General features: G+C 42.3%; 1 protein-coding gene across 3 annotated transcripts in view; it reads right to left on the bottom strand.

Annotated features, from left to right (window-relative positions):
- RBM25 (RNA binding motif protein 25) overlaps positions 1–4527 on the bottom strand; it is a 287767-nt gene extending 283240 nt beyond the window's left edge. For 2 of the 3 annotated variants that reach the window (XM_029598714.1, XM_029598713.1), the window contains exon 1: positions 3597–3617. In XM_029598714.1, coding sequence (XP_029454574.1) covers positions 3597–3602 — 6 coding nt within the window. In that variant the 5' untranslated portion in view covers positions 3603–3617. Of the gene's footprint in view, positions 1–3596; positions 3618–4318 lie in introns of those variants that run through there. The other variant, XM_029598715.1, reaches the window with a different exon arrangement.
- Positions 4528–18728: the final 14201 nt, after the last annotated feature.

Consider the following 18728-nt stretch of genomic DNA (forward strand, 5'->3'; position numbering starts at 1 on the left):
TTTTATTTTGATTTTATCTTTCTTAACAGCTAATTTATTTCATATTCTTTAACAGAGTTAGCCGTTACTATCTTATGATGCATTGTATTTATTTTGTGTTTGATCTCTGTAAACCGTTGTGAAGGCACGTCTGATGTAACGGTATATAAATAACAATAAACTAAACTAAGTTGAACCACTTACTAGAGGGCAGAAAATATAGGTAATATTAATCAACTTTCTACATCTTCACCAAATGGTGCTTTAAAAAAAATGAGTTTTCACTGCTTTCTTAAAAGGTGGCAATATTTCCTCTGATCTATTTTTTATACTCCTAACTTTAGCAGAAAATAAGGTATTTACTATTTGACACTATGCCCAGCGCTTCATTTAGATTTTTTTTTTAATTAATCAATGGAGTTTCCCCAACTAGTCTGGGAAAATTTAAGATCCTTAAATTGAAGCGCTTAGCATTCTCTAATGACTCTATCCTTCTGGATAACATTTCTCAGTCTTTAACAACAGCTGTATTTAATTTTTCAGGGAGATCTTACCAATTTTTTGGAGGACTCCACAGCAAATGTTATCAATTGGGGGACACTATTGGTCACTTTTTATTCTAAGTGTGATATAAATCAGACAATGAAGAAGTATTTTAATAAATATCCTATTTACTATCTGGAAAAACCTATAAAAATATTTCCTGATCTAGCAATTGTTACACAGGTGAGGCAAAAGGCCTTTTTGGCCTATTGTCAAGAAGTTGTTTCCATGGGTTTTTCATTTAGTTTACGCTTCCCATGTAAATGTTTGATTAAAAAACAGGAGGAATTATTTATGGTTTTTAATCCCGACCAGTTAAAGATTTTTATCAAGCAAAGGAGAATACCAACTTCCTCCCCAGTTGACTAGTAATTAATAGGGAAAATAGAACAGGTTCTAAGCCAATTTTTTTTTCTAAATGTTATAGATTTGTAAAGTAATTTTCCCAATTTTTCAGTTAACCAAGTGAAACTCATTTTGATTGATATGATTAATGGAATTTAGTGTTATGAGATTTCGATATGCTTATTTTCTTATATGGATATATGAGTATATGTATGACCATATTTGATGTTGAACACTAATCCATGTTTTTCGATGCAAACTTTTGGTGTGTTTGTATTTTGAAAATGATAAATAAATATTTTTAAAAAAATTTAAAAAAAGGTGGCAATACAAGTTGTAACTAATAAAATCAAGGAGCTCATTCCACAACTGTGGACCAACAATAGAAAAGGCATGATGATGAGCCATTATAAGATGGACAGTGCAAAATGACAGAACTTCCAGAAGTCATTGATTTGAAGAGCAGAGAGAACAGACAGAAGTGTAAAATTTCAACATAACGTTAGCACAAGGAGAAATACTACTTTGCAACAATTTAAAGACCAGTAAACAATTGTATACTTGATGCACCAAAACAAAAGAAAACGATGTAAAAAACAGAGTAGGAGAAATATGCTCTTGGGGTTGAGGCCAGTTTGCAATCTGGCAGCAGAGTTCTAGACCATCTGGAGTGCTCTCAAAGTATTTGCTGGTAAGCCTATAAGCAAGGAGTACCAGTAGTCACGAGTGCCACATCCTCCTTGATCTGTGGCAAATGAACATCACACAGTCTACCTGTGTGCAGGTTTGAGGGTACCTTGGCCAGTCCCTGTCAGAGGATTTAAAGGATGTGCTGAATAGCCTGGAGATGCATGGATTATAAAAGGTTTATGCAGTCCCAGTGGTACCATGTGTTGGCTGGTTAAAAAAAAAAAACCTGCTACAAGTTCAGCGTTGCATAAGGAAGCAGATTTTATATTGGAGAAACTTTCTAAGGTTACCAACCCAAGTCTAAGGAGCCCTACCTACTCACACTATTTCACACATAACTGGGACTGGTTGGCAAAACATGTTCACACTGGGAGGCATGTACACATGGTTTCTGAAGTGCATGCTTTACAGAGATCCAGAGCAGTTTACATGGAACTATAATGTCTAAGTTGCCTATGTGTTGATGTGATGAGGCACAGCAGGAATCTTGGTGGTGAAGAGGCTATGCACTGGCAAGGAAGACCTACACACAGTTTTCTCTTTTGCCCCACAGCTAGAGAGCAGCACCTATACTGCTGCACAACATAAGAACATAAGAAAATGCCATACTGGGTCAGACCAAGGGTCCATCAAGCCCAGCATCCCGTTTCCAACAATGGCCAATCCAGGCCATAAGAACCTGGCAAGTACCCAAAAGCTAAGTCTATTCCATGTTACCATTGCTAATGGCAGTGGCTATTCTCTAAGTGAACTTAATAGCAGGTAATGGACTTCTCCTCCAAGAACGTATCCAATCCTTTTTTAAACACAGCTATACTAACTACACTAACCACATCCTCTGGCAACAAATTCCAGAGTTTAATTGTGCGTAAAAAATTGTGAGTAAAAAAGAACTTTCTCCGATTAGTTTTAAATGTGCCCCATGCTAACTTCATGGGGTGCCCCCTAGTCTTTCTACTATCCGAAAGAGTAAATAACCGATTCACATCTACCAGTTCTAGACCTCTCATGATTTTAAACACCTCTATCATATCCCCCCTCAGCCGTCTCTTCTCCAAGCTGAAAAGTCCTAACCTCTTTAGTCTTTAGATGGATCACTCAATAACAATTGTACAATATTTTGAAGACTACATTTTGAGGTTTCTTATTTTAGAGTACAGAAGACAAACTGAAATATGAAATATAATTAGGGCTTCTGCCTTTAGGTTTTAACCAATAAGCATTAGTAACACACCCTCAAAGCAAAGAAATTAAAAACATTTTTTGTACCTTCAAAGACTCCCTAATTAGCTGGAAAATAAAAACACCTAACTTTACAAACAAAAACGCTAAATTAAATATACTGTGCAAGTCAATTAGTCGCTACTTGAAGACTAAAATTCTGTACTACATAACTAGTTCACAAATTATTGCTGCAATAAAACTTCAGTGTGACTGTATAATGAGTATATGCCAACAATTCAAGATCTACCCAGTACTAACTGCAAAATTAAATTTAGCTGCACTGTACAGCAATGCACTTCACTATAAAAATCTACAAGTCAAGTCATTTTGTTCAATGTGTCTAGTAACAGTAAATGCAACAGAGTATTTATAATTTTTTAATCATGACCCATTTTCTCTTTTGTTCCAAGGAGGATAATATTTTAAGTTTTAACTTGAATCATCCCCAATATCATGAATCTCAGTAAATCAAGCTACTATAGTGCTAATCCTTATCATAATAACCCCCATACAGTCATCACATGAGAATACAACAAAACTGATGGTTGGTTTCAAGAAAGAATATGAAAAACAAGAAGATGTGATGATTAAAATAAACATATTTCCCCAAAACACGGTTACAAAAAAAATACAAATGGAGACAAAAAAAAAAGTGTCCAATGAAAATACCAGGCATATTTATTTTTAAAAATCATGCTGATTTTAATCGCATCAATACATATTTTTGCATTTGTAAGACTATGTATTATTCTGTGAAAGTTAAAATACCCTTTATCATCTATAATGGTTTTAAAATTACTACTCTCACTATTTACCTCCATTGAAAATAAACAGGCCATTAGTGAAGTACCAATAGCCACGGGATAAGAAATCTCTCAGCGGGTGTATCTGGAGAAACAGAACAGTAAAGGGGGTCGCGGGAAAAAAAAAGTTACAACATCCTGCAGGCACATTAACAGTTTACCATCCGCGGTCGCCCCTCAAGAAAACGAAGCACAAAAAGCAATTCCCAATAAGGTCCTGAATCTAGCACAAAACTGAACCATCCTGCAGCACAGAAGCGTACAAAACACGACTAGGCCTCAATGTCCGCCTCCCAGAAATATACACCATGGAAAAAAAAAAATACCACCACACACGAAACAAAGAAATAATTGCACAGACCTTAAGTGCTGGTAATTAAGGTATCTTTTCCAGGTACTCACAGTCTCCCAATTTCCGTAAATCAGAAGTGCTTTGCCCGAGCGGCCGCTACTCGACCAACTTGAATCCCCTATCAGCATGAATGGCGCTTAGCCGCGCCACGTAGGAAAACATCTATAACCCATGATGATCACACAATAAAAGCTTTAGAAGGTTATCTCACAATATATCGACACCGGAGAAGCGCACCTTTATAGGCCTGTCTCCACCTCCATCTCTCCGTGCCGAAAAAACCGTACCACGCACGCGACAGTACGAGAAAGCAACGAGAGGCGCTCCTAGGGTCGCAGCCCTCCCTCATACCAACCTCCCGAGGTTTATGATTCTTACTCACCCGACCCCAGTGGATAAGAATCTTTTCTGCCCGTTTTATTCACACTTAAAATTCGTCTCTAGCCGACTCGCCGCCACCTTCACCAGCACTGGAGGCTGAACACGCTCCTCGTCGCCTAGGCCGCTCTGCTACGGAGATCACGTGACACGCCGTGATGCCGGCGACAGCGTACACCACGACAAAAGGAAAGCAGGGAGTTAGTAGATAACCATAGAGTGTTGGGGCAAGAGTGGAAGATGTTTGTTGACTCTGTATGTTATATCTCTATGATCAGCAGCGTGAGTTAAGCTGTACCACTAGCTCACAATTTTATAAAAAGTTCTGAACCGGATCAATAGCATTTTTTATGGTATAAATAAGGTATTCGGTTGTTTCTCTGGCGATTCGTAGTTTGTATACTTGTGGATTTGGCCCGTCTGAATCATTTTAGCACTTCACACACTAGTTGGCTTTAGAGATGGAAGACAGAGATCCAATTTGTGTTTGAGAACTGGCCTCATTTCTGCTGGTTAGACTGATTCTGGTTTTACCCTATTGCATACACGTACTTATTGTTTTGATTGCCCAAAAAAAGTTGGACAACATACACAGCAAGCCATAGGCCTGGATCAACCCACCAAGCTGACATGGAGCTAGGTGGCAACTCTGATTACATGTTAATTTAGTTACATTTTAAGGGCTGAATTTTTTAAAGCATTTACATGTAAAGAACATGTTTTTTATGTGTGTGTATAAATGAGCTTTTGAAAATTGCCCTGAGGTTTGTACCTCTAAAAGTACACATAGAAGTGACTAAATGAACAGCAAAGAGATGTGGGGAGAGGGGGCAAAGTTAGAGGAGGGATAGCATTTACATGCATACTTTTGTTTTTTGAAAATAAATGCATAAATCTATGTATACATTCATATCTGTTAGTTGGCAGGTGTAAATGTGTGAACATATGTTGTATTGCTTTTGGCACATAGTCACTATTTTTCAATAGTGACTTGTGTATATAAGGCTGCTTTGAAAATTCAGGCTAAAGTCTACGTGTATTTTTGGATAGGCAGTCTTTGCCCTTCATGGATTGCTGAAAAATACCCTCTAAATCAGGAGTAGACAACTCCTGTCCTGCCCTTAAGTGCTGCAACCAGGTCTGGTTTTCAAGATAACCATAATGAATATGCATGAGATAGATTTGCACGTGTTGCCTCCATTGTATGCATATTATCTAATGCATGTTCATTGTGGATATCCTGAAAACCTGGCCTGTTTTTGGCTCTTGATGACCAGAGTTTGCCAACACTTGCTTTAGCTTGCGCATGTGAATGTGGTCACATGGAGACTCAGATAATAGGCGCCCAAGAGGAGGCCTTAATGCGTTAATGCGACTCCAACATTGCTGTAAGCTTCAGTGGCAATGAGGAAATGTGGAAAAAAGGATTTGCATTCACAAAAAAGCAGGGAGTAGCTTGCTTGTTACGGCAGTTGCTACCCCAAACCAAATAAGATGATACTTCACTTTCAATGCATGATACTTCACTTTCAATACATAGCCAGCATAGCTCTCTGCTTCATTGGCAGGGGAGAAAGTCTGACACTTCACGCATATCCAGCATAGCTCTCTGCTTCAACGGCAGGGGAGCAAGACTGATACTTCACTTTCAATGCATAGCCAGCATGGCTCTCTGCTTCAACGGCAGGGGGGAATGAATAAAGGTGGATCCATATTCAGGCAACAATCAACAAGGACTGAATTACATAGTCTGGATAAACAGATAAGCATGGGTGTAGCTTGCTTATTGCAGTGGTTAATACCCCTAACTAATTAAGCTATTTCACATCTACCCGTTCTAGACCTCTCATGATTTTAAACATCTCTATCATATCCCCCCTCAGCCTTCTCTTCTCCAAGCTGAAAAGTCCTAACCTCTTTAGTCTTTCCTCATAGGGGAGCTGTTCCATTCCCCTTATCATTTTGGTAGCCCTTCTCTGTACCTTCTCCATCGCAATTATATCTTTTTTGAGATGTGGCGACCAGAATTGTACACAGTATTCAAGGTGCGGTCTCACCATGGAGCGATACAGAGGCATTATGATATTTTCTGTTTTATTCACCATTCCCTTTCTAATAATTCCCAACATTCTGTTTGCTTTTTTGACTGCCGCAGCACACTGAACCGACGATTTCAATATATTATCCACTATGACGCCTAGATCTCTTTCTTGGGTTGTAGCACCTAATATCGAACCCAACATTGTATAACTATAGCATGGGTAATTTTTCCCTATATGCATCACCTTGCACTTATCCACATTAAATTTCATCTGCCATTTGGATGCCCAACTTTCCAGTCTCACAAGGTCTTCCTGCAAATTATCACAATCTTCTTGTGATTTAACTACTCTGAACAATTTTGTGTCAGCTGCAAATTTGATTATCTCACTCGTCGTATTTCTTTCCAGATCATTTATAAATATATTGAAAAGTAAGGGTCCCAATACAGATCCCTGAGGCACTCCACTGCCCACTCCCTTCCACTGAGAAAATTGTCCATTTAATCCTACTCTCTGTTTTCTGTCTTTTAGCCAGTTTGCAATCCACAAAAGGACATTGTTATTCCCCAAAGCACAGAGAAGGGAGGATGGGGGGGGACGGGACTCAAGGGTGGGGGGGAAATTTTTTTCTTAATCATAGCCATTGATCGAGGTAGATACACATTTATTAAAAGTTGTTTAGCATTCATCAACAGTATATCGCATGGTGGATTCCTGATTTAGCTACATAGAATTCCCTGGATATTATCCCTTTTACTCCACATTGTTCCTTTAATAGTTAAGATTCCACGATTACATGCCATACTGTTCTACTGTTCAGCAAAGGGTCTCCTTTGTCATTACCTTGTTATATTACATGAGATTGTTTGTATAATACTGTTTATATTATACTTGTGTATCTTATATAGTCTATTTTGAAAATGAATAAACATAACTAAAAAAAAAAAACAAAACCTATAAGACTTGCTATGCTGGGTCAGACCAAGGTGCATCAAGCCCAGCATCCTGTTTCTGACAGTGGTCAATCCAGTTTGCAAATACTTGGCAGATCCCATTAAGTAGATCTAATTCCTGTTACTCCCATGGATAGCAACAGCTTTCTTTAGTCAGCTTTAGTCTTTCCTCCAGGAACTTGTCCAAACGTCTTTAAAGCTGCTATGTTAGTCGCCTTAATCATGTGCACTTGGCAACAGATTCCACAGCTTCTCCTCTCAAAACAATAAGGTGGGATTTTTCAACATGAAAGGTTCAGGCAGCAGGGAATAAAATCCCTTTTTTCCTTTCCACACAATTAGAAAGGAACAAAAGGAAAAAATCTTCATAAAAATAAATCATGCAGAAAAGAGTCAGCCCACCCATGCATTGGGTGTGAGATGGAACAAAACAGCTTCTCTCATCCTACTTCTCAGAGGAGGGGGGGGGGGCGGAGGTTTCCAAAAAATCCAAAAATCCTCAACAAACCGCAAACACCCCTTCAAGCCAAGTTGTGAACCACAGAGGTAAAATGCATACTACCTATTCTGGAACAGTAGGTTGTGAGGCCCAACCCACCAGAGATAGGAGACCAAAAAAAAGACAGTGCTTCTCTTTCTAAGTTCAACAAATATTCCACACACAATTCCCAGTCTGCTGACCTTGAGCAGATAGGTGCTTACCACTCAGAACTCACAGAGGATGCTGAAGGAAATAGTGTGCTCCTCTCCTAATTCCTCTACCCCATGGCCTACACTAGAGGCCTTCTAGTGGAGATCCTAAGGGGGTAGCTACACTTGCAAGAGGAGAGAGGAAGGGAATGTCCATTTATGGTCTGTCTAAAAGATGGCACCCTAAACTGAAGACATTTTTGATGCAATGGTGTAAAATTTGTAGTGTTTTTGGTTTGGGGTGGGGGTCAGGCATTATTAAGTGCATGATAGAGAGGTCCCCAGCTACTGATGGTAGCTGAGGCAGCACAGTGGTATTGAAGGCTTTTGAATGACATTTTGAAAGTGCCGATTTCCACAAAAATGAAATGGGATTGTGACAGGGTGCCTTGTTTTGTTCCCTGTAAACCTGTGCAGGACCAGGCTAGATACTCGCTGGGCAGGGAAAGTACCCTGCCAAGCAGGAAGAGCTCTGAGAGCAGGGCCAGCTAGAGGGGAATACGTTTGTGAGCCCAGCTGGGATTGGGACGCCCTGTGTGTCTCCAGAAATAGCAGCTCCTGACCCTCTCTGGGAAGTCTGAGTTGGAAAAAGGACTGCTGAGGTAGGCAGTTATTGTGAATGTTATTTTGCTGTTGAGATAATAAAGTGAATTTGCATGAGAAAAGGCTGAAGTCAGCATGCTTACTATTCCAGCCCAGAGAATATTGCTCAGCCATTCTCACATATGGTGTCAAGTGAGATTTTTTTTTTTTTTCATCTTAGCCTGGCACAGAGGAAAACCCAAAGCCTCCAGAGGGAGGGAAGAAAAGTTTTCTGTGTGTATAGCCTGCCAGAAGTTTGAAGGCAAGCAGCACTGTAGTGTGCACCAGAGCACAAAAGAAAAAATAAAAAGGAGAAGAAAGTGACACTATCTTTAAAGCAGGCAGTGGTCTGTAGGGCCTGGAGGGAAACAGGTTTAGCTTTTCCAATGGATTAAAGCAGAAAGCTCTGTCCAGAGTTTAGGGCTTGTGTGTCAAAGTATAGTTAGAGCCGGTGAGGCAGGATTTCTTTTTTTTTTTTTTTTTTTTTAACTTTTAAAAGGAAAAGGCAGAGAGGGAAAAAAACCAAAGAAACAGTTGTGCACTGAGCTTAAGCAGGGTGTGGCCCCAGCAGGAAGTGAATTTTGCTAGAGTGTGCTTAGGGGTTAGCCTCCAACAATAAACTCAGCCTCTGAAGAGAGTAAAAAAAAGGGAGAGCAGCACTAGAATGCAGCAGTATAGAAGCAAGACTGAAGGAAGTCTGCAAGCATTGTTGTGTAGCCTCCTAGATGGGCAGAAGCAGCTGCAGGTGGAACAAAAGCAGTTTCAGGAGAACCTCAGACAGAGCCAGCTGTCCTGAGATAGGAGTCAAAAGAAGCTGGAGGCACAGTGTGCCTACTTTGCCTCCTGGGCAAAGGGGAGCTTGTGCTGCCTGGGAATAGGGAAAAAGCATTAGCAATCAACCTAAGAGAGCCAAGGCAGAAAACCCGGAAGGAGCACAGCAGCTGAGGGAGGCCCCTGACTGCAGCTCAACCCTTCAGCGAGACTAAGCTCCGGAGAACCGTGAAAGCAATGTCTCGGCTAAAGCCAAAGCAGTCCCTGAGTGGCCAAAGCCTACAGAAAGGAAGGCAACTGAGCAGGAGGAGTGTCAAGGGCTGGATTCTGCAATGACTGGGTTAAAAGTAACAGAAAGCTCCTGGTGGAGCTTCATAGCCTTGCCTGGAAGCAGCAACCCAGAGTGCCCAGATGGGGGTAGTATAGAGTGGCCTGTGGGATGCAGCACTGATTGGCCTAGGGGAGGCACAGCAGGAAAACCAGATGGAGCCATGGCCGCAGAGACCCCAGAAGGTGTCATGTTGAAAACCCCAGAGAGAGGCCCAGCAGAGAGCCCAGAAGGTGGCACTGTGGAGAACCCAGAGGGAGAAGTTGCAGTGAGCCCAGAGAGTGACACTGTAGAGAACCCAGAGGGAGAAATTGCGGAGAGCCCAGAGGGATGCTGTGGAGGCCCCAGGAAGAGGGAAAAAAATGAGGGAAAGAATGGAATTAATTTCACAGATAGCCCCGTCTTGAACACTCACATAAGAGTATGCTCTCCAGCAAGACCCTCAAGCAACTTGACGACACATGCAGAAGTTAGCTGATTTAGATGCGGCTTTGGTTGCTCATCATTTATAACTCTTGAAACAAGTACACTTCGAAGGGGGAAACAAAGCCGGGAGAATATTGGCCAATAAATTAAAAATGAAAAGAACCCAAATAAAGACGAAAAAGGGAACATGCTAACCCGGTGCACAGACATTAGACAGCGCTTTCTACATTTCTATAAGGAACTATATAGCACGGACCCTAATATTGAGCAATAATCAGGTAGAAGTCTGCTGGGCCATAAAAAATTTGAAAATAGGGAAATCACCGGGTCTAGACAGGTACACGGCAAGATTTTATAAGCAGTATGTGGACCTTCTAGCTCCCTTATTGGTGAAAATGTTTAATTCTTTAAGAATAGGGGGAACAATATCCCAGAACTCTAATATGGCAGGAATCACTATATTAGCAAAACCGGGGAGAGATCCAGCTTTATGCGGCTCATATCGCCCGATATCCCTTATCAATTTAGATATGAAACTGCTGGCTAAAATATTAGCTAATACATTCAATAGCATGTTGTCAGAAATTGTCCATCCTGACCAATCCAGATTGATCCCGGGCCGGATGGCATCCGACAATGTACATAGAACAGTTGACTCTATCTGGTGGGCCAGAAAAAATAAAATTTCCTTCCTACTTCTCTCTATAGATGCTGAAAAGGCATTTGACTATGTCCATTGGCCTTTTCTCTTTTCTGCAATGCGGGCTATTGAATTTGGCAATTGTTTCCTTCAATAGATACAAAAATTATATCAAAACCCGTTAGCTTGTTTAAAAATCAATGGAGAGTATTCATCTACGTTTCCAGTGTGTAGGGGTAGAAGGCAAGGGTGTCCCTGACACCTTTGCTCTTTGCTCTCTTTCTTGAGCCATTTGCTACCAGGATTCGGCATAATATCAAGATTTCGGGGGTAGAAATTGGGGAATTCTCCTCTAAGTTATCTCTTTTTGCAGATGACGTATTATTTACAATAACTGATCACAAAGTTTCATTACCTGAAATATGTCTGGAAATAACGTCTTTTAGCAGGGTCTCCAGTTTCAAAATTAATTGGGAAAAATCTGAAACCCTAAATTTCACAACACCAGAGGGCCTAGGCCGACATCTACGTGCAGCTCACCTGTTTCAATGGGCGACCCACCAAATCAAATATCTAAGGGTGTACATTGGAAACAAAAAAGACATGGGCCCGTGCGTCCCCACTGCTACTAAACCAAGGGTTGTGGTGGCGAAGATATTTAATTATGCCCATAAGCAGGAAATTCTGTAAGTGGCGCGGGGAAGAAAAGAGCTTACCTACGAAAACTCCCAGGTCCTGATATTTCAAGATTTTTCGGCGGCAGTTGTGGCGAAGAGGCGTATTATAGCCCCGATCTGCACACAGCTCATCTCTGGGGGAGTCAGAGCTACTCTGCTTTATCCGGCCCGATTGCGAGTGTCTACCCCGCAAGGAGTGAAATGGTTTCAAACGGCTGAGGAAGCGTAAAAATTATTAAGCGAGAAGGATCCTGAGGCCGAGCCCCTGTCATTTGATCAGGTGGCACCTTAATTTTTTTGATTTTCATGGCAGCGTTTCCTGTTTTTTTCTCTGACTGGCTTTTTGCCGCTTTAAGCTGTCCCGGCTCATGAATGCAGGTTTCTCAGGACAGATTAGAAGATGTACTTTTTGATCCCATCTGCTCTGTGCTAAACATGGCCGTCGAATGGTACAATTGTTTGTATTGTTCTCTTTGAACTTTCGGGTTTCCTTTTCATGACGTTCTATATCTTGTGTCTGGCTGTGCTGAGGGAGTCCGGGGCTTTTATCTGCGGAGCTGTTCTTTTTCTCTTCTCATCAGCCCTCTTGGCCCCTTATGTGCCTCGTTCGGGCGGTTTTCTCGGTTCCCAATTGTTTTTCGCTGGTTGCTGGTTCTTGGGGTTAAGAACATAAGAACATAAGAAATTGCCATGCTGGGTCAGACCAAGGGTCCATCAAGCCCAGCATCCTGTTTCCAACAGAGGCCAAAACCAGGCCACAAGAACCTGGCAATTATCCAAACACTAAGAAGATCCCATGCTATTAATGCAATTAATAGCAGTGGCTATTCTCTAAGTAAACTTGATTAATAGCCGTTAATGGACTTCTCCTCCAAGAACTTATCCAAACCTTTTTTGAACCCAGCTACACTAACTGCACTAACCACATCCTCTGGCAACAAATTCCAGAGCTTTATTGTGCGTTGAGTGAAAAATAATTTTCCCTGATTAGTCTTAAATGTGCTACTTACTAACTTCATGGAATGCCCCCTAGTCCTTCTATTATTTGAAAGTGTAAATAACCGAGTCACATCTACTCGTTCAAGATCTCTCATGATCTTAAAGACCTCTATCATATCCCCCCTCAGCTGTCTCTTCTCCAAGCTGAACAGCCCTAACCTCTTCAGCCTTTCCTCATAGGGGAGCTTTTCCATCCGCTTTATCATTTTGGTTGCCCTTCGCTGTACCTTCTCCATTGCAACTATATCTTTTTTGAGATGTGGCGACCATAATTGTACACAGTATTCAAGATGTGGTCTCACCATGGAGCGATATAGAGGCATTATGACATTTTCCATTTTATTAACCATTCCCTTCCTAATAATTCCTAACATTCTGTTTGCTTTTTTGACTGCTGCAGCACACTGAGCCGACAATTTTAAAGTATTATCCACTATGATGCCTAGATCTTTTTCCTGGGTGGTAGCTCCTAATATAGAACCTAACCGTGTAACTACAGCAAGGGTTATTTTTCCCTATATGCAACACCTTGCACTTGTCCACATTAAATTTCATCTGCCATTTGGATGCCCAATCTTCCAGTCTTGCAAGGTCCTCTTGTAATGTATCACAGTCTGCTTGTGATTTAACTACTCTGAATAATTTTGTATCATCCGCAAATTTGATAACCTCACTCGTCGTATTCCTTTCCAGATCATTTATATATATATATATATATATATTGAAAAGCACAGGTCCAAGTACAGATCCCTGAGGCACTCCACTGTTTACCCTTTTCCACTGAGAAAATTGACCATTTAATCCTACTCTCTGTTTCCTGTCTTTTAACCAGTTTGTAATCCACGAAAGGACATCGTCTCCTATCCCATGACTTTTTAGTTTTCGTAGAAGCATCTCATGAGGGACTTTGTCAAATGCCTTCTGAAAATCCAAATACACTATATCTACCGGTTCACCTTTATCCACATATTTATTAACCCCTTCAAAAAAATGAAGCAGATTTGTTAGGCAAGACTTCCCTTGGGTAAATCCGTGTTGACTCTGTTCCATTAAATCATGTCTTTCTATATGCTCTACGATTTTGATCTTGAGAATAGTTTCCACTATTTTTCCCGGCACTGAAGTTAGGCTCACTGGTCTATAGTTACTCGGATCACCCCTGGAGCCTTTTTTTAATATTGGGGTTACATTGGACACCCTCCAGTCTTCAGGTACAATGGATGATTTTAATGATAGGTTACAAATTTTAACTAATAGATCAGAAATTTCATTTTTTAGTTCCTTCAGTACCCTAGGATGCATACCATCCGGTCCAGGTGATTTGCTACTCTTTAGTTTGTCAATCTGGCTTACTACATCTTCCAGGTTCACTGTGATTTCGTTCAGTTCGTCTGACTCATCACCCCTGAAAACCATCTCTGGAACTGGTATCTCCCCAACATCCTCATTAGTAAACACGGAAGCAAAGAATTCATTTAGTTTTTCTGCAATGGCCTTATCTTCCCTAAGAGCCCCTTTAACCCCTCGGTCATCTAATGGTCCAACCGACTCCCTCACAGGTTTCTTGCTTTGGATATATTTAAAAAAGTTTTTATTATGAGTTTTTGCTTCTATGGCCAACTTCATTTCAAATTCTCTTTTCGCTTGTCTGGCGAAGAGAGAATTTGAAATGAAGTTGCCTGGGTTTTTTTTTTCTTTTTGCTCTTTTTGCCTGACTTGGGAAATGTGTTGGTCACAGAGATTTTGGGGGCCAGCCTGGAGATATCGTTAAAACGGGCTTTATTTTTGTTGGAGAGGACGCTCTGGGTCACAGGTGCATTGGGATGACACTGTATTCTTGGCTCCGAGGTTTTAGGTTTTTTTTGGCCCTTTTTCCTGGATTGGGCTTTAGAGGAGCTGTGCACGGTTTGTCCGAAGCTCATGCTGTCTATAGCCCTCTTCTAATTCCGTTTTTTGGGCAGGACGGGGTCCTCTTGCCGAGATGATTTTCAGTTTGCACTACCCTGCTTTGCCCAGGGCTCTGAAGAACTAATAGCTCCCAATTGTTTCTCCTTCTCTCCTCACAATTTTTAGCGGAAGATTTGGTGGTTTTTTTTTAGACATGATATTCCCATAAAGAAGGGCATAGCTCGGGGGGGTGGGGGTGGGGGGGATATCTCCTATGTGCCTTTTTTCACAGGCTCGGGCAGATGGCCATTGGATGCCATTACTCTGTGACTTTTACATATCTCTGCTAATTTCCTAACTGATATGCTGAGACTTTAGTTTTTCTCTTTAATTTTCAGAGTGCAGTTTTTTGTTTTTTAACCACTCCCTCCCAGGACTAACCAGACTGCCATGTTTGCTCGTTTGGATTTGTTAGTGTTCTTATGCGGTATGACTGGCTGGGAATTGGGCAGGGGGGGGGTGAGGTGTGGATGGAGTCTGAGGGAGGAGGTAAGGTGACTCAGCATGATGGTGATCTCGGCCTTCGGTGAAGGTCCAGGGTATCTGGGATGAGGAGAAGGATGGGGGAAGGGAGGTGGGGAGGGGGTTCTGGCATTTGCTGGGGGTTCTCAAAGTCCATATTCAAATGTTTGGTTTCCTGTCATTGGTCATGCTCTGTTCACCTTGGGGAATTGCGTGTTTGGCAGTTGGGGGTCTTGGCTGGGAGGGCCCTCGCTGCGCACTGTTTTCATTCTGGTTTTTCATACAAGATTGTGTATTATGTAATCTCTAATTCTGTCACTAATGTAATTACATGGAATGTCTGTGGGGTTAAGTCACCTGTTAAGCATTCTAAAACTGTGTCTCTTCTAAAGAGGCGGAAAGCCAATGTGGCATTTTTACAAGAAACACACCTGAATGATGCAGAACATATAAAATTGGGTAGACATTGGAGAGGGGACATATATTATGCCTCTGCCACTACTAAGTCGGTGGGTGTTGCAATTTTGATTCATCAAAATCTGCCCCTAACATTGCACATGAAATTAAGGATCCTCTAGGATGATACATTATTTTGATTGCAGATGTGTTTCAAACAAGGGTGATCCTCTTTAACGTGTATGCTCCAAATACTTATAGTCCTACTTTTTATCAGGAAATTTATCAACATTTGCTGCCATATTTAGGAGACCTTATAATTATAGGCGGGGACTTCAATACTATTCGAGACCTGGCTTTGTATAAATCTCCTTCTATTTGCCCTTCTACTGGTTTTGGTAAAGGCCCATCTTTTTTGGAGAGCTCCTTGCACCTGATGGATGCGTGGTGGGTCTTGCACCTGGGAAAAAGGGACTTCACCCATATTTCTTGTGCACATGGTACTCTATCCTGCCTCGATTACTTCTTGGTCAGTGTCAGTGGTTGCTCGCAGATTTGTGCGGTTGTCATCAATGACATTGTCATTTCTGACCATGCCCCTGTCCGATTGGAAATAGAGCTAGCGCCGGCTAATCTAGCTTCCCAGCATTGGCGGTTTCCATTTTATTTAGCTTCTGAGGTCAAATTCTGGGAATATCTTCATCAGCGATGGGCAGACTATGCTGCCTTGAATGCCCAGCAGGCATCCTCCCCGGTGCTCTTTTGGTATGCAGCAAAAGCGGTACTCCGGGGGGACATTATTTCGTTCATGGCCCATAGAAAAAAGGCAATGAATCACAAACTTCTAGCCCAGTTGAAGAAGGTTGAACCCGGTTGAATAGGAACAATACAAGCGAGACTAGGACACAGTTTTTGACTATACAGGGGGAGTTGAACACTTTGCTGCACCAGAGGGCTCGAAAAAGCATCTTTTATTACCAATACAAGTTATTTCAGCATAGTAATAAGTCAGGTAAATTACTTGCTAATCTGGTGCGCTTGGCGCGGGAATCTCGACATATACTGGCATTACATTCGCCCATCGGCCAGCTGTTAACGGATCGCCCGGCTATTTTGCAGTGTTTCAAAGATTTTTACAGTTCATTATACATGACGGATGGCTGGGACAGTGAAGCCTGTGAACGGTTTTGCTCCAAATTTCAGCTTCCACAATTAACGGTCGAACAGAAGGTGGAATTGAATAGGCCTATTTCATTGCCTGAGGCTCTTTTGGTTATCCAGCAGGCTAAAAGTTTTAAAACACCAGGGTCTGACGGGTATGGCGCTGAGTTTTATAAGTGCCTGGTTGATTTAGTGGGTACCCCTTTAGTGAATACTTTCTCTGCTTTGTTGGAAGATGGCTCTTTCCCAGCTCATTCAAATCTGGCCAATATTACCCTTATTCATAAACCCGGGAAGGACCCGTTAATACCAGAGTCTTGTAGATCCATATCCCTCTTAAATTTTGATCATAAGCTATTTGCTAAAATAATGGCGGAATGTTTAGCAGAAATCTTACCGGGCCTCATTGGGGTTGATCAGGTGGGGTTTATCTGGAAACATTACGCACTTACCAATATTCGTAAAATATTGGCCGCTATGATGATGTGTCAACAATCGGAGACCCAATTTTTAGCCATTAGCTTTGATGCTGAAAAAGCATTCGATAGGGTCGAATGGTCATAATTATTTCATATTATGCGCAAGATGGGGTTTGATGGATTATTTTTTCAGGCCGTTAGTCTTTTATATACGCACCCAGAAGCGGTAATTTTGGCGAATGGCTCTAAATCTGAGGTTTTTAATATTTCGCGGGGTACGCGACAGGGGTGCCCCCTGTCTCCTTTATTGTTCATTCTTCAGTTGGAACCTCTGCTATTATCTATTCAATTGACTAAAGAAATACGGGGGTCCGGTTTCATTCCACTCTTTTCAAATATGCGGCGTTCGCGGATGACATGCTTGTCTTGCTCACTGACCCATCTCGTTCGCTCCAACCTCTTCTTCGATTAATCTGGGCCTTTGGAATTTTTTCGGGCTTACGCCTTAATATGCACAAGTCCACGACTTTAGCCTCGCCGTTAGCTCTGCAGCAGAACTGTGTGGATGATTTCCCCCTGAAATGGGCGGTAGACTCGTTTACCTATCTCGGGATTGTTATCCCACGTACGTTGTCCCATATTTATGCCCTAAATGTTCATCTGCTTCTACAAACTACTAACAATCGGTTGCATGGGTGGGCTTCATTACCTCTGTCGCTTGGGGGCAGGATTCATTTATTTAAGATGGTCATTTTACCTAAATGGCTTTATTTGCTCCAGAATTTACCCCTCATGCTCCGCCGAGCACACTTAACACAATTAGATAAGGTGCAGCGAGTTTTCTTCTGGCAAGGTGGGAAAGCTAGGGTCCCCTTGAAGTGGCTGAGAGAACCGTGGTGTTACAACTGTCGCTGCCCGATGTCTCCACTTCGCCCTCCTTACCTCTTTGGCGACTCCTCCCGCGGTTGATGGACGTCTGGCTGCCGCGGAGTCTGCCTGCCGTCCTCTCCAGCGTCCCCGGTCCGGCTTGGGCGCTGCATCCCGCTATGTTGTTCAGCTACCATAGGGCGCACGTGCTGCATGGCCCTGCTTCTTATTCCTTCTTTGGTGCGAACCTCAGGGGCGTCCTCCTGTGATGACGTCATGCATCCCGGATACAAAAGCCTACTCTGTTTGCAAGCTATTCGAGTTAGCATGGTGAAGAGACTCCTTATGGATGGGATTCGCTCTCCGTACCTAGCTACTCTGCCTCTCCTTAATTGGACTTACTCTATCGGGGTACCTGCTCCTCGGGGGCCTCTCTCTTTTCTTTCAGGTCACTGTCTGGAACCGGTACTCATTCCTCGAGGGCCCATGTTCCCGGACTCGCTGCCTGAGCTCGCTTCTGCTTGGAAGAAACCGCTGGCAACACCATCAGTGAGTTACCATCTATATTCTCTCAGAGCTATTCCCTGGAACCAGGTACTAGCTCCTCGAGGGCCTGCCTCTATTCCAGCTTCTGTGTTACCTTCTGGGAGAAACCGCTGTGTGAGTAATCTACCAACGAGGCTCTATACCAGAACCCTGTGTATGCTCCACTGTACTCACTATCTCAGTTTCTCTCCACTACAGCACAGCTATTGAGGGATCGCTGTTCCAGTGTCCTGAGGGACTACAAGCCCAGCCGGGCTTCATCTCTACTCACTACTGCCACCTCTGGTGGCTTCTCAACTCTGTTTAATAAAAGATAATTCTGTGTTGTGTGTCCTAAAGCTGAGCCTGACCTGTGGCCCCTCACGGGACTTCCCCCTGTGGGCATGGTCATCTGCTACAGCGTCCAAGAGTCCACCCAAAACCTTACAAACAGTAACAGATTGCTAACTCCATGGATCCGGCACAGCTCAATGCCCTGTAGGCTATTCCAGGCCTGGCCCTGTGCATT

Source organism: Rhinatrema bivittatum, chromosome 4, assembly GCF_901001135.1.
Source record: "Rhinatrema bivittatum chromosome 4, aRhiBiv1.1, whole genome shotgun sequence".
Taxonomy (NCBI): domain Eukaryota; kingdom Metazoa; phylum Chordata; class Amphibia; order Gymnophiona; family Rhinatrematidae; genus Rhinatrema; species Rhinatrema bivittatum.